Raw genomic sequence first — 14415 nt, forward strand, 5'->3', positions numbered from 1 at the left:
TACCCTTGACCGATATTAGAGTACATTGGAACTCTATAAAGAGGGGACATCGTTGATCCACAATCTAAGGTTGATAGCCCCGCGGGGGACCCTTGGAAACTAACCACAATCTAAAAAATTAAAACATAATTCAGTAGGCTGTATCAGATAGGACTTCATTGGAATACATGATATAGTACATTGGAACCGTTGTTTTTTTTTGTCAAGTCCCAGGTAGAGAGGAGAGGAGAGGAGAGAGAGAGAGATCAGAACAAGTCCAAAAGAATACAGGTATGGAAAGAAACATGGAAGCAAAAGATGAACACCAAATAGGGACACAAAGAAAAAACATTACACAAATATCCGAGTATCAGAACAGGCTACGATGCAAAGAGGAGCGCTCGAGGTAATTCTTCAAGGTGAGGGGGTCAAAGGCTTTAGAACATGCCACCGCCCATGCCACCCATACCGCCCATACCACCCATACCACCAGCGGGAGGAGCAGGGCCCTTCTCCTCGGGAGCATCGACAATGGCGACCTCGGTAGTACCGAGGAGGGAGGCGACACCGCTGGCGTCAACCAGAGCAGTGCGGACAACCTTGAGGGGGTCGACGATACCGGCGGCGATCATGTCGACGTACTGGCTGGTAGCACTGTCGTATCCGCGGTTGAAGTCCTTGGCGTACTCGTCGGTCAGCTTGCCGACAATGACAGAGCCCTCGAGACCGGCGTTCTCAACGATGGTGCGGGCAGGGCGGCAGATGGCGCTCTTGATGATGCTGACACCGAGCTGTTGATCGAAGTTGGCGGGCTTGACGCCACCAAGGCCGTTGGCAGAGGCCTTGAGCAGAGCGGTACCACCACCGGGGAGGATACCCTCCTCAACGGCAGCGCGGGTGGCGTTGAGGGCGTCCACAACACGGTCCTTCTTCTCACCGACCTCAACCTCGGAGGAACCACCGACCTTGATGACGGCGACACCACCGGAGAGCTTGGCGAGACGCTCCTGCAGCTTCTCCTTCTCGTACTCGGAGGTAGTGGGGTCAGCCATGACACCGCGGATCTGCTCGCAGCGCTGGGTGATGTTGTCCTTGCTACCCTCGCCGTTGAGGATAATGGTGTCCTCCTTGGTGATGGTGATGGCACCGGTGGAGCCGAGCATCTCGGGGCTGAGCTTCTCGAGCTTGATGTCGAGTTCATCGGTGAAGACAGTACCGTTGGTGAGAACTGCGAGATCACCCAGGATGCTCTTGCGGTTGTCACCGAAGCCGGGGGCCTTGACGGCAGCGACCTGGAGTTGACCACGGAGCTTGTTCAGAATGCAGACGGCGAGAGCCTCACCCTCAATGTCCTCGGCAATGATAACCAGAGGGCGGCGGAGAGTGGTGGAGGCCTCGAGGGCGGGGAGAATGTCCTGGACAGCGGAGATCTTCTTCTCGGAGAGCAGGATCAGGGGCTTCTCGAACTCGACCTTCTGGGACTTGGGGTCGGTGATGAAGTAGGGGGAAGTGTAGCCACGGTCGAAGCGCATACCCTCGGTGACCTCGAGCTCATCCTCCAGGGTCTTGCCCTCCTTGACAGTAATGACACCCTCCTTGCCAACACGCTCCATGGCGGTGGAGATGAGCTTGCCGACGTGGGTGTCGCCGTTGGCGGAGATAGTGGCGACCTGGGCGATCTCCTCGCCGGTGGTGATGGGGCGGGAGTTGGCCTGGAGGTATTCCACAGCAGCCTCAACGGCAGCCTGGATACCGCGGCGCAGATCCATGGGGTTGCAGCCGGCGGCAACGTTCTTGACGGTCTCGGAGAAGATGGCGCGGGAGAGGACAGTGGCGGTAGTGGTACCGTCACCAGCAACCTCGTTGGTCTTGGAGGCAACATCTTGGATGAGGCGGGCACCGAGGTTCTCGAACTTGTCCTGAAGCTGGATGGCCCGGGCGACACTTACACCGTCTGAAGAATGATTAGTCTTTTCCGAATCACCATGTGTTTGTCTTGGTGGCAATCTTACCCTTGGTGATCTTGGGGGAGCCGTAGGGGGAGTCGATCAGGACATTGCGACCCTTGGGACCGAGTGTGGAAGTGACAGCCTTAGCAAGAGTGTCAACACCCTTAAGAAGACTGGCACGGGCCTCGACGCCAAACTTGATCTCCTAGTTGCTGTTAGCATGGGGAATGATTGAACGCCTCGGAATGGGCGGAGCACGGGGGCAATGGAAGAGCAAGATGATGATGATGCAGGTAATTGCCAACCCAACGTACCTTGTGAGCAAAGCGCTGCTGCTGGAGGTTCAAAGTCGAGCGACAGAAAGGGGCACGCTTGGAAGCGGCCGAGAGGACGGAGGTCCGGGTAGAGAGAGCGCGCTGCATGGCTAGGAACAATGAGATTAAAAGAATTAAAAGAAGAGAAAAATACAACAACCCAGGAGAAATAAAGGGTTTGGAGGGGGGAAAAGAAAGAGATGGAGAAAGCTGGGGGAGAGATGAAGCCAAAGTCTCGAAAATTTTCCAAGCGCTTCCTTCATCCCCAGAGCTTGGCGGCAGAAACAGCTAGAACCGTCACGTGAGCCGGAAGAGCGGAGTTAAATCGGTTGTCGAAATATTGTAGATCTTAGTATTCCAAGGTTATTATATAGTATTATACAGTATTGTTAGGGTATTCTTTTCTGCAATATATTCTGGTTGAGAAGGTAAAACAACCTGCATTTTGATTGAAAAAAAAATATATATGATACATCTTGTCTGGCTTAGTGCTAGGTATGATGCTTGGTATGCCGCCGGGTATAGTGCCTCGGTTAGTGCCTGTTTAGTGCCGGCGTATAGTGCTGGGTATGGTACCTAAGTGCTACTTCATGAAATAAGGTGCCAGTATAGACAAAATAAATGCAAGAATACCAAACAAAACCGCAACCCATATAGTACAGTGCACCTAGAGCATTGTAATATTATCAATGTCCGAGTTGTTTCCTTCACGCCGTGCCCTTAGTTATGTACACACCCGCCACCATTGGCTAGCCCGATAACATAAACCTGTCGCAGTGAACCTAAGCCTGATCGCATAAAAGCGGCAAATTAGATAGGAAAGCCCTGCCTGCCGGGGGGAATCCGGTACATATAGATTCAAGCCGATAGATGTATTTATATGTCGGGAAGCTTCATATACCCGGATTCGGCTTTCGGCAAAACCCTATACATTGGCAAATTATTTCACTATTATTATCCTTTGCTTGTTTTTTCTACGTAGAGAGTTATCTACTTTGAATTGTATCTATATCGTCACCCTATCATAAATTCAATCCTACCCCCTTATATCAATGATTTGCTACTCAAATATTGTGGCAAAAGAGATACGCAAGTCCACATACGGTAATGGTCATAATGTGCGCTCCCTCTAAGCACTCTTACAATCAAATATCAATCCAGGGATATTGCAATAGTTCCCAAGTCACTATGGTCTGATCTCCCTATTGAATCACAATAAATTAGTGAGGATTCTCCCAGTGACCTAAAGAAAACATCCGAAAGGAATATTTTGCGATATGCTCTTATTAAAGTAACTAACTACTGAGCCCCCCTTAGAGGGCCAACGAGCAACGCATGAAAGAGGCGCTGGGGTGTCCGGATAAGACGTGACTCCATATCACGCAAGATCAATTATCCGGAGGTCCACCCGTTGACCAGGGGAGATGCTCACCCATCTCCCCCGATCAACCAGCAGGAAAAGCAAAAAACGAAGAAAATCATTAGGAAGCACCGGGGAAAATCATGGAACAGTATTAGCAGAACCAGGGATCATGACGAACGAGCCAGTAAATTAAAATTCCTTGACGTCCTCACCCTCATACCCAAGATACCGTGGTGGCTCGACTTCCGGAAGCTTATCAAACAATTCACTGTCGGATAGGAACTGGTTCTCAAACCCACTGGTCTCCAGGTAGCCGGTGATAGGGAAAGTGCCTTGACCGCTATACTGGTCCGCATATTGCATTTCGGGGGCCATGTCAAACCGCGAATAAGCCGCAGTCGCGTTTATTTCATCCAAAGCAGACACTCCAGCCGAGACAGGGCTTAGAGTAGCACCGAGAACAGCCTCGGAAGTTGCAGGGGAAAACCGGTTGACGTAGTCAAATGGACTTGGCCCATTCGAAGGGAATTGGATTGAAGCTCCACAGGTTGAGAATGGAGTAGGTGTCTGAGGAGAGAAAGCGGCACCAGAGTTGGCAGGCATATAAGGGTAGTAAGATGAACGAATGGGTACCATGTTGGTCACAACGCGCGGTGGGTTGGTTGGAGTGACAGGCTCGCGGGAAGTTGCAGAGTCACGAAGTTTGGCGTCAAGAATAGCCATGCGCACTGGATCCACCTGGAGCTTCACCATCTTTGACTTCTTGTTGGTTTGAGACTTCTTGGCAGCTTGGGTAGTAGACTCGCTGCTTTCAGTTGAGTTCTCGCTCTCAGAAGTAGTCGATTCGTCGTCATTCGCACGGTCATCGCCTTCGGTGAAGTCACGGAGCCACTCTGCTCCGACACAGACCAGCTTCTGAGAATCATCGCTGTCGGTTTCTTCGCGCTTGGTACGCAGCTTGGGGGCAACGAAGACCTTGTCCTTCTTCTTGTTCTTCTTGAACTGCTTCTTCTTGAGAGTGTACACGCTGTCTTCGGAATCCTCATCGGACGGATTACGGCGACAGCGCTTTCCATTGCGAGTGCTTGGCGCAGCGTCATCCTTTGCAGAAGGCATCACTTCCTTCTTGCCGTTTGTGTCGTTCTTGTGATAACCATTTCCTGCACGCTTCAGTGGAGGCGGGTTGGGCTTATCCTGCTCCTCCCGTTTGGTGCGCAGCTTCGACAAATGCTGGACGATTGCACCCTCCGTGAACTTCGTTCCCATGGCTTCTGCGACATCCTTCCAAGGAATCTTGAATCCGAGCTTATTGCATGCATACTGGATGGCCAGTAGAAGTCTAATATCGGTGTCCACTGTTCCAGTCAATTGTCAGCATAATTCAATGGCAAGTTTTCCACGTGAATGCAAGTCAGTATTCCAACAGTCTATATATCCATGGGTATTCGTGGATTTGACAACACCTCCATGAACTCCCAAATCAAAAGGAAAAAGAAATATGAAACAAGGTTGGGAATAAAAGGGAAACAGAAAAGAGAAAAGATCACATACCATCCCAACGAACAAGTGTACGTTGGCGCCGACTGCTGACTTGGCGCTTGCCCTGGCTCTCTTCCTCCTTGCGGGCGGCTTCTTCCTCCTTGCGAGCCTCCTCCTTGCGAGCTTCTTCAGCCTTGCGAGCCTCTTCCACCTTGTCCCGTTCGGCGATTTGCTTCCGGAGCTCTTCAAGCTCAGCAAGGTCTGCCTGGTGGTCGCGCTTGCGGCCGCTTGCTTTCTTCTTTGTCGGCATGTTGGAGGGATGTTCCCTTTATATCATCTGTACGACAATATCATTAGCAATTGTGTTCAAAGCAAACAAATTGAACCCAGGATGTTTGGATGGATAGTGCGTGAGACGGGTGGTTGGACATGATCAATGTGTCACGCATTGCTGCAAAACTCTGAAACAGAAATGAGAAAAGGTATTCGCGAATGCCTTTTTCTTCAGATTGGAAATAAATCGCAACAAACGACCGTAATGGACCAGGCCCAAGAAGCACACAATGTTCGCAATGTGGAATCGCTTTGAAGTATGCAGTTGGCTGGAGTTTCGCACCGGTCGCTGGCCAAACCAGGTATGTCTAGACAAAATGCAGAGAGCAACAAGGCTAACCATGAGTACAGTCTCTTAGGGCATTGCCCAAGGAAGCTGTTGAGATTGCCCATGTCCAGAACAATTGGTGTCCATGCTCCAATAATGTATGGTGCAATGTCAACATCCAGTGCCTTGAAAGGTATCAGACCAATGATAATCTGATGTAAGGGCCCCGCATCGCAATTTTCTCATCATTATGGACTTGTGCCACAGTTGCCAACAGGCCGTACAATTGGTATGAGCCTGGCAGATGTTGGACGTTGATGTGCAAACCCAATCCTCGGCAAGGTTCACTAGGTGCCACAGCAACCCAGATACCCCAAGCATTGGATGGAAGTGCGGGGACCCAACAGTCAACAGTGTGCCACAGGACCTTGTGCTGGTGATGCAGGTATGCAGGAGCTTCATGGTGGGAAGTGGGGATATGTCAGGGGAACCTATGAACCATCACCAGCGCAGAGCTGGGTCACTCACTTGGTGGATATGATAGAAAGGCACTATGGCTCCGAGATGCTTTGGTATTTAAGCACAGAAAGATGTTGAATGGTGTGGATGATGAAAGATGGATAGAGGTTGATGAGGCTGAAAGGTAAGTAAGAGAAGTGGTGACCGAAGGACGTGGTGGGGGATGGCAAATCTCCTTGAGCAACGGACTGCCTTCCATGCTTTTCCCGATCTGCCTTGGAGTGCTTGTTTGATACTTGCTTTCGAGGTCGACCTCACCTATTGTATGCGGGTGGTTGACGCAGATCGGAGCAACGTATAACCCGCACTACAAACAGGCAGATTCGATCTTGCCTTATACACAGCAAACCCTGCTGGTTGGAGCCTACGTTTCAGTGTACATGTGCTGACAACGCATCTGATCTAGCAATCGAGGCAGCTGGGGACGCATTGGGGATGCGAAACTTGTATCTGATACGGCGAGGATACGCGTTATTCTGCTCTTGTGACGAACGATCTATATAACTTCGCCGCAACGCTCCTACGCTCCACCAGCCTCGGAAAAAAGAAATTAAAATCACGGAGTGCAATTATTGACATGCCAATGGCACATACTAATTGCAATTTCACGAATTCAACCTGTGGGGCTGCAGAGCGTAGGGTGTCGCATTATGTGGTGTTCCTTGTATAAGGGATCTTGTCAAACGTAACGAACGACCTATATAACTTCGTTACAACGCTTCTACCCCCACGAGCCTCGAAAATACGAATGAAACGCCCTGAATGCAGTTACGGATGACCCAATGGCACATAGCAGTTAAAACCTGTTGAATTAAAGGTCGTGGATATGGAGAGCATAGTATGTCGCGTCGTATAGTGTTCTTCGCGCAAGAGATGTGGTCAAAATAGACGCCGGTCACGCAAACGCAAACGCGATATGCTTATCAATCTATACCGGATTAACATTTACCCACGGCCAAACCTTGTTCCATGATCACGTGCTTCTCAAGCACCAAACGTTCTAACCAAGCAAATCCACACCGCTGTGATAGTCACCGCCTTCCCAATATAGATTCCTTTACACGTGATCCTGACATCCCGATCCTCCGAAGTCGAACGCTTCCAAACTCACCCGAACCGTTTTCACCCCTTCAATCGAACCATACCTCCCACATTCTCTTCAAAATGACTGCTGCCTGGAAAGCCGCCGGTTTGACGTACGAATTCACGAATTGTCTTTAAAGCCAATGCTAACCCCGACCCCAGCTACAACCGTTACCTGGCCATCGCCGCCCGCACGGTGCGCCGTTCCTTGAAGGATGGCCCTCGCCTCGCCTCTGAGCGCCGCGGCCAGATGGACCTCCGTTTTGCCAAGTGGGAGGTTAGTGAACTTCCCGAGCTCTATGCTACATAATTTTGACTGATAACAATGTTCCGACAAACAGAACGGCAAGCAGGGTGATGTCAAGTCCCTTGCCCAGGCCAACAACGAGGCCCTTGCCAAGGCTGCTGAGAAATAAGCCTTCTTCGCCCATCACCTGAGAGAATCGAGCTTGGAGATATGCAGGGCCCGATTGTGACGGACTGGAGCGATTTTTTGGTCCGGGGGGGGAGGCATTGAAATGTACATGTGTAGCAATACCGGCCTGTCTGGTTGGGCAGAGCTTAGAAATCGCACTCGTCTTTGTTTTCACACCATGCTTAAGCTGTTAATTAAAACTGCCGTAAGAATTCTTATACTGCCCGGGCTTGGCCGGTCAGATGTTGCACGTCACCTCTAGGTCCCGGTTGCCAACTTCCCGACTCGCTTTTTCCTCCGCTCACATCCCCGCCTCCCCCTCGATTCGTCGATTTCTCAAAACACGTCCGACGGCACGATACTTGTTTGAGCACCTGTAACACAAACAGTACTGTGGGAACAACTTGTGATTCTTCGTGATGCTGCCGAATAATGAAGTTCGCGTTCCCCGTCCGCGGTTTGCGCAATCCGCACCCCGCGACATTACCGCTGAATTTACAATGGCCGCTTCCAGTAAGCGTATTGCCCCAGCAGCTTCGATCAAGCGTCTAACTATTTTCCCTTGTAGAACTAAACACAGGGCAGCTCGTGAAAGATGAGACGTTCACCCTGTTCGAGGCTGTGGGCGCATTGGAGGTGCGTCAGCTTCCTCACCCGATGTGAAACGTGCAACGAGAATTGCAGCTGACGACGATCAAACCCGCACAGATTATGGACTCGAAGATGGATAGCGGCTACATAGCCCCCGGAGAAAATCTTGCGCAGGCGCTAGAAGACGACTACGACGTACGGCGGCCGTTGACACCAGAGGAAGTCGTTGGCTTGATGGACCAGTTGCTGTGCCACGAGGTGGGAGATAATATCACATATATGGAGACACGCAGGTTGCTGATTTACTCGCAGGCGGCGTGGCATAAGGGACATCCTCTATCGCAGACCCTCTTCACGTCAATCTATCTCGATAAATTATTGTGGCCGGTGCCGAGGACCATGGACGATGCTCGATTTGACCGTGTACCAAGTGATGCTGTACCAAGTGATGCTCCATTGGTTAACCTCGTCTTAAGAGCTTATTGCCTTGCATTGGTCAAAGCTTGTGATTTTGTGCATCTCCGAGTGGCCACTGAATATTATTATGAGGTTAGAGGGCGGGCCCCCGAACTATTTCTTTGACTGACGCTAATACCATTTGCCAACTAGGAAGAGGATTTTGTCAGTCAATTATACAACCGCAATCTTCTGTCTGCCTTCGATATATCCCACTTCCACCGTCTGCTGGACCAGGCGGTTTCTTGGGTTGCGGAGCAGACTGATATTGACCAGAAGCTGAAAGATGCCATCCATTGCAGACTAGTGTTTCGGCATGAGTTTTTGTCCGCACTACAACAGGACGTTGAAGTTCTTGAAACCAGATCTACGGAAAACTTCGCCTCGTGTATAGCTCAACTTCAACCTCTGACGGAGACAGTCGCACTTGGAAAGCCCGTGCCAGATGCCTTCAGTTTGAAGATTCAGCGTAAGCTGGCTAGCACAGTACCGCCTCGTCCGATGGTTAATATTACCTCCGATGATGCGCTAGCACATCTGAAACGACTGTGCCAGGATGCGATAGACATGCAGCAGATGCTTGATTACACTGGTCCCAGCAATTTCAAGGTATGTACTCTTGAACTCGAGTCTAGTTTTGGTTCTGACTCGTAGTACAGACTGCTGTATGGACGTTGCTTTCTCGAAAACCACAACCGTCAATTTATATTCGTTGCCTACTCCAAGCATTGATTGTCAGCAACATGACGATCCTCGGCGCCGTACCAGTCAAGGAGTTTTTATACGATGAACTCGCGGAACTCGTCTTACCTGCCAATATTTTGCTGGAGTCTAACACTGATGAAGTAGAAGTGCCGTCCGATCCTCGGTTCCAGATTGCCCAAAAAATGGATGGTTTCATGAAGCGATTCGCCCAGGTTAGTGAAACTATAGATCATGACGCGACCCAATTGCTAACTTCCGCAGCCGTTTGTTGACACAGTGCGATGCGCTTGTCTGAACAGGTGTCGGATGCGCCGAACACTCTGCCATACCCTCGTCGATTGGGACAATCTGCAGATGGAGGTCAGTCTTGCCCTGTCCGTATTTGCTATGTGAGTGTTTATGCTGATCCAATGCAGGCAGAAGAAATTGATCTCGAGCTCCGCACTTTGAGTGCGGAACCGCCTCTGCAATTCCAAGGCGGCGAACCGACCTGGTCCTTCCCACTTAGTAGCTGGGCCTATCACCAGAAGCTCGTCCAGTTCCGACTCATTCTCCAGATGGGCTTTGAGTTGTCGATTTACTCCCCGGAAGAATTACCAGGAATGTACTGGTATTTATCTCATATTTGCTCTACACATCTCGGCCACATTGATCGCATTCGTACATTTACCGTGGCTGCACGAAAACGCGACTTGATGTCTACTGGCGACCGCTCTGGAAGCTCCTCTCAAAAGGCATCTGCGTTCCACCGATCATTCCACGCTCTGGAGAGGTTGACCACACATATCATTGCGGTGGATGCCTTTGCGATCGCTCTACATGCGTTGTACGTTGTACTGGCCCGGCACAAGGTGCTCCCGTCTGCCTCGTCTCCCCAGGCATATTCTACTGATCGACTCCGCTACGAAATTCGCATGAAACCGTTTATCCCCATCACATTGCCGGAGTTGGTCCCATACGATGAATACCAGCGCGAGGCAGGTCTCGAAGGTGATTCCGACGCCACCATTTTAGAGCGTGCCTCGAAGGCCATTACAGAAGCGCGCAAGGCATGGGAGGCAACCCTTGCCAATGGAGCATTCATTGAGGACCCGTCCACACCAAACCAACCGCCGCCTTCGGCCATTGAAGAGGATTGGAAGCGTGACGTGAAAAACACCATGCGTGCCTGCATTGGAACCAGCCTTGCTGTTGAGGCGGTCAAGAAAGCTCTCTCTGGTGCATCTTCTACTGAGGACAACCCTCTTAACTTGGAGGTGATTGTTCCTGAGGCTGGATCTAAGTCTCGTTGGCATGACTGGTGGGTAGTACCGCAGGTGTCCGAGAAGAAGTCCAAGGTGTGAAAGTTACGATATTTTCTGACACAGAGGTATACGTGTGTCTGGATTCCTTCAGCAACTACTGATGTATGAGTGATACCTTGTATGCGATAGAAATGATCATGAGTTTATATGACCCAGCGACCCTCTTGTGTAGAATATATAATGCCAATTAGTGCTCTATGCTTTTATATACATAGCGGAATACGTAGAGTAGATAATAAAATATGTATATATCTACTTATCTATTAATCCTCAAATAAGTCAATAACAAGTATTTAAAAAACAAAAGGTCGATCAAATCCACCAAATCAGGAATCAGGAATGAGCGCGTCTGTCACATAGGCGAACGGGAACATCCGTTATGAAATCATCTGCCACCTGGGCAACTTCACAATTTACACTCTTCTTCCACTTCAACCTTCCAAAGGTTGTGCTAATTAGTACCGATACCTTGGCATCCTATTCGAGACAGAAGCCTAGGCCTTTTCAGACTCGTCACATCTCATCACCAACCTTCCCCCTCGGCTCTTCCCAAAGTTTCTCTGTTTATTCGCAGGACAATCCGGGGCAGCTCACGGACCTCCGATGATAGGCACTGTTGGACGCATCAATCGCTTTCAGGGCTAGGCTTTTGTACTGATTCCTTATTGGTGTTATTCCAACTGGTCAGCACCAGTGAGAGCTGTCCATTTTCAGCCTTGGAACTCGATCTACGTCTTCCTATGCCGCTCCCTCTTATTGCCCGGTCGCCGCAGGCAGCCTCCCCCATCATTTCTCTGCTGTCGATCACAGGGATCCAGCTGTGAAGAAAAGAGTGTGTGAGAGAGAGAGAGTAAAAAAATTTCACATTATGCCAACTTACCCTATCCGTCGCCGCCCGCGCGAATGCAAAACCTGTCTACCTTGTCGAGCGAGCAAAGTCCGTTGCGATCGCAACGTCCCCTGCGGCAATTGCACTAAACGAAACTTCACTTGCTCCTACGGTCGTCCATCTTCTGTGAAACAACCCATTCCTACTACAGTCGCCACTGCCTCCTCCACCCCATTACAGCAACCCACCTTTGCCTCTCCCACGATCCTTCCATGTACCAGCTCAGCTCCTACAATCGATGGCTCATATGCAGCCGATCATCCATCGAGCGCCAGCGCCGATCCGGATTTACCGGATATAATTGATATCTCCCAGGCAGAATGGGATGAAATCAATACCAAGATGGTCGCAATGGAACAGATCCTCAGCAGTCTGCACTCGCTCTTCCAAACACACTCGACTCACAAGCCGCCAGAACCAGAACCCGTTGAACGAAAAGCTTCCACACGGTCGGAAGGTGTCTACGGGTCGAATGTCTTGAAGACGGGCGCGGTCCATCTCGGGGGGCGGTCAGCCCTGGTTGATATCCTGGATAAATCGAAGAGGTCGGAGGACACAGCGCAGGCGCTGCCTCAGGATGATCTTCTTGCTGAACTTGCTTTGGGGAATGAGTCGGCTGCATATCCCTTTGTGGATTTGTGGTCCTCTGACCCGTTCACATTCAATATTGCGGGTGTTTGTGCGGTTCTTCCAGAAGACGGACGGTGTTTGGAGTAAGTTGGAGATTCGCGGTGTTCTGTGATTGAAATCTAATTCCAATTGTCAGGTTCCTGGCGTTTTATCAAGATATAGGATCAGTTTTATACCCAGTCATTTCGGACATGCCACAATTAGAACGACAAACCAAACGACTTCTCGATAATCGACGACGAGCAGGAGGTCTCTATAAAGCCGACACTAACGGATTAGTGAAGCCGTTTGGCATGCCGTTGGCTTTTCTCAGTCTGCTTTTTGCGGTTCTTGCGTCGGGTTGTCAGTTGTCTGACATCCCGGAAACCGACCGTGAATTGACCTCGTGGGTATACAGTGCGTCGCATTCTAGAAATCTCGGGAGTGATGTACTGACTTTCTCCAGTTTCCTGTGCGTATCAATGTCTTCGGATGTTGAATTATGTATCGCAACCCACTGTAGAAGTAATTCAGATTCTTCTCATCATTAGCAATGTACTGTCATACAATATGAATGCAGGCGCCTCATATACTTTGCTTGGTGCGTATTGAGTGTGTCCAATGAGATGGTCGAGCTAACCGATATCAGGTATGACGGAGCGAATGTGTCTTGTTCTCGGGCTCCATGTTGAGTCGTCCGGGTTCTCACTTGCAGAACAGGAAGTGCGAAGGCGTGTCTGGTAGGTACCCCCCCCCCCTCTCTTTTGGTTGATCTCAAGCTCACATTTTTCAGGTGGACAATGGCCTTCCAGAACAGCCATTTCTCACTTGCCTATGACCGACCATCCATCACCATGGTCAGCCAACCCGAAATTCCATTCGACCCCAAATCAATGCCGGGCCATCGCTCATACTTTGAGACTCTCTGTCGCATTGTATCCTTGGCATTAGAAGTTTTGCGGTCGCGCATGTATCCCGGATCGTCCCAGGCACATATCCACGAGATCCGTGAGTATAAACAACAGATCCACCGCATTCTCGCTGAAGCGACTCCTCATCTACGGTATCGAGACAACTGTCGATCCCTGGCCGAGCATATTGAGCGTACCGAACTGCGCCTGCACTCCTCATATCTTCTCTCTGTGTTATGTCGTGTCTCGCTCGACCCACATTCCCATCTGGAGCCAGCCCGTCGCGCAATGATCCGCGAAGACTGTATCGGCAGCTTGATCAACACAATCGATGCGTTTGTCGAATTGCACGAGATCAATTCCCACTGCTCACGGTCCTGGATCAGCCTGCAGCGAACCATTGCCTCGGCTTTTTTGCTTGTCGCAAATGACGACAGTTCCCAGACCTGGCAGCTGATCGATAGGCTGGAGATGGTTCTGGCGGACCATGTCTATGCAGACGGTGACCTGGACCATAACAACCGCACCGACTCCGCCAAACATCTGTCTTCGTCCCTCCGTGCTCTGCGTGAAATTCGCGAGGCCTTCAGCGCTCGCACGGGTAGTTCAGCAGGACACCCGTCGAGCACAACGTATTCCCCCCTTGTGTTGCCTTCTCCTCCCTCTCTTGAACCTAGCCCCAACATGCCATCTACCACCAATGCAGGTCTGCAGCCGATGGAAGGTCTGAGCATGCGGAATATCCTCGGTCGTGTTTCGGATGTGATGTTGTTCCCCAGCATGAGTGGGGACCACCCAGCAGTGTAACCCTTCCACCTACTCTCGTTTTGTTTCCCAGTGCTGGCGTTTGAGGAACATGGAAGATCGAGAATATACAATCCCTTGGTGTTTCCTATAAGGTTAGCATCTTCTCCGCCATATACATACCCCTTCCCCATCCCGTGTGGAAGAATGATATTGCCATATATGAATACCTCCAAAATGTAAAGGAGGTGGACATTTGCACTGAGTCTTGTTAGGAGTAAAAAGTAGAAAGGAGAAGGTAGAAAGTAGAAAGTGAAAAGTGAAAAGTGAAAAATGGAAAGTCGAAACTTGATAGAATTCGGTAGATCTTAGATGGCCCCTAGTCCGAATGCCGGCAGTTTCACGTTTCAAGTGATTCGGCCGACCGATCAGATTTGGTAAGTACAAGTACTTAGTGTGTCTCCAATCAAAGCCAGATCTGATCCCTCAGCTTCTAACTCATCT

At 50.2% G+C, this 14415-nt stretch overlaps 8 protein-coding genes across 8 annotated transcripts; 6 read left to right on the forward strand and 2 right to left on the reverse strand.

Moving 5' to 3' along the window:
• Nucleotides 1-416: 416 nt before the first annotated feature.
• On the reverse strand, nucleotides 417-2350 carry hsp60 (chaperone ATPase HSP60; the record flags this gene model as incomplete). The annotated part of the gene is made up of 3 exons (XM_056894297.1): nucleotides 417-1933; nucleotides 1992-2133; nucleotides 2243-2350. 3 exons carry the CDS (start codon nucleotides 2348-2350, stop codon nucleotides 417-419), a joined length of 1767 nt encoding a protein of 588 aa, XP_056759292.1.
• Nucleotides 2351-3794: 1444 nt separating this feature from the next.
• Nucleotides 3795-5394, reverse strand: N7537_003240 (uncharacterized protein; the record flags this gene model as incomplete). Its single annotated transcript, XM_056894298.1, has 2 exons — nucleotides 3795-4960; nucleotides 5157-5394. The coding sequence occupies 2 exons, from the start codon at nucleotides 5392-5394 to the stop codon at nucleotides 3795-3797; spliced, it is 1404 nt and encodes a 467-aa protein (XP_056759293.1).
• Nucleotides 5395-5647: 253 nt separating this feature from the next.
• Nucleotides 5648-5906, forward strand: N7537_003241 (uncharacterized protein; the record flags this gene model as incomplete). The annotated part of the gene is made up of 2 exons (XM_056894299.1): nucleotides 5648-5719; nucleotides 5769-5906. 2 exons carry the CDS (start codon nucleotides 5648-5650, stop codon nucleotides 5904-5906), a joined length of 210 nt encoding a protein of 69 aa, XP_056759294.1.
• An 83-nt stretch (nucleotides 5907-5989) lies between these two features.
• Nucleotides 5990-6505, forward strand: N7537_003242 (uncharacterized protein; the record flags this gene model as incomplete). Its single annotated transcript, XM_056894300.1, has 3 exons — nucleotides 5990-6165; nucleotides 6194-6328; nucleotides 6355-6505. 3 exons carry the CDS (start codon nucleotides 5990-5992, stop codon nucleotides 6503-6505), a joined length of 462 nt encoding a protein of 153 aa, XP_056759295.1.
• An 863-nt stretch (nucleotides 6506-7368) lies between these two features.
• On the forward strand, nucleotides 7369-7703 carry N7537_003243 (ATP synthase subunit epsilon family protein; the record flags this gene model as incomplete). The annotated part of the gene is made up of 3 exons (XM_056894301.1): nucleotides 7369-7400; nucleotides 7450-7564; nucleotides 7629-7703. 3 exons carry the CDS (start codon nucleotides 7369-7371, stop codon nucleotides 7701-7703), a joined length of 222 nt encoding a protein of 73 aa, XP_056759296.1.
• A 102-nt stretch (nucleotides 7704-7805) lies between these two features.
• Nucleotides 7806-8072, forward strand: N7537_003244 (uncharacterized protein; the record flags this gene model as incomplete). The annotated part of the gene is made up of 2 exons (XM_056894302.1): nucleotides 7806-7907; nucleotides 7965-8072. The coding sequence occupies 2 exons, from the start codon at nucleotides 7806-7808 to the stop codon at nucleotides 8070-8072; spliced, it is 210 nt and encodes a 69-aa protein (XP_056759297.1).
• Nucleotides 8073-8121: 49 nt separating this feature from the next.
• N7537_003245 (N-alpha-acetyltransferase 35, NatC auxiliary subunit) lies at nucleotides 8122-10797 on the forward strand (the record flags this gene model as incomplete). The annotated part of the gene is made up of 8 exons (XM_056894303.1): nucleotides 8122-8215; nucleotides 8271-8338; nucleotides 8411-8551; nucleotides 8606-8842; nucleotides 8903-9358; nucleotides 9409-9666; nucleotides 9716-9814; nucleotides 9871-10797. The coding sequence occupies 8 exons, from the start codon at nucleotides 8122-8124 to the stop codon at nucleotides 10795-10797; spliced, it is 2280 nt and encodes a 759-aa protein (XP_056759298.1).
• An 829-nt stretch (nucleotides 10798-11626) lies between these two features.
• On the forward strand, nucleotides 11627-13974 carry N7537_003246 (uncharacterized protein; the record flags this gene model as incomplete). Its single annotated transcript, XM_056894304.1, has 5 exons — nucleotides 11627-12360; nucleotides 12414-12673; nucleotides 12723-12857; nucleotides 12906-12996; nucleotides 13050-13974. The coding sequence occupies 5 exons, from the start codon at nucleotides 11627-11629 to the stop codon at nucleotides 13972-13974; spliced, it is 2145 nt and encodes a 714-aa protein (XP_056759299.1).
• Nucleotides 13975-14415: the final 441 nt, after the last annotated feature.

This window comes from Penicillium hordei, assembly GCF_028827395.1.
Source record: "Penicillium hordei strain IBT 12815 chromosome Unknown utg000001l_segment0_segment0, whole genome shotgun sequence".
NCBI classification, from domain to species: domain Eukaryota; kingdom Fungi; phylum Ascomycota; class Eurotiomycetes; order Eurotiales; family Aspergillaceae; genus Penicillium; species Penicillium hordei.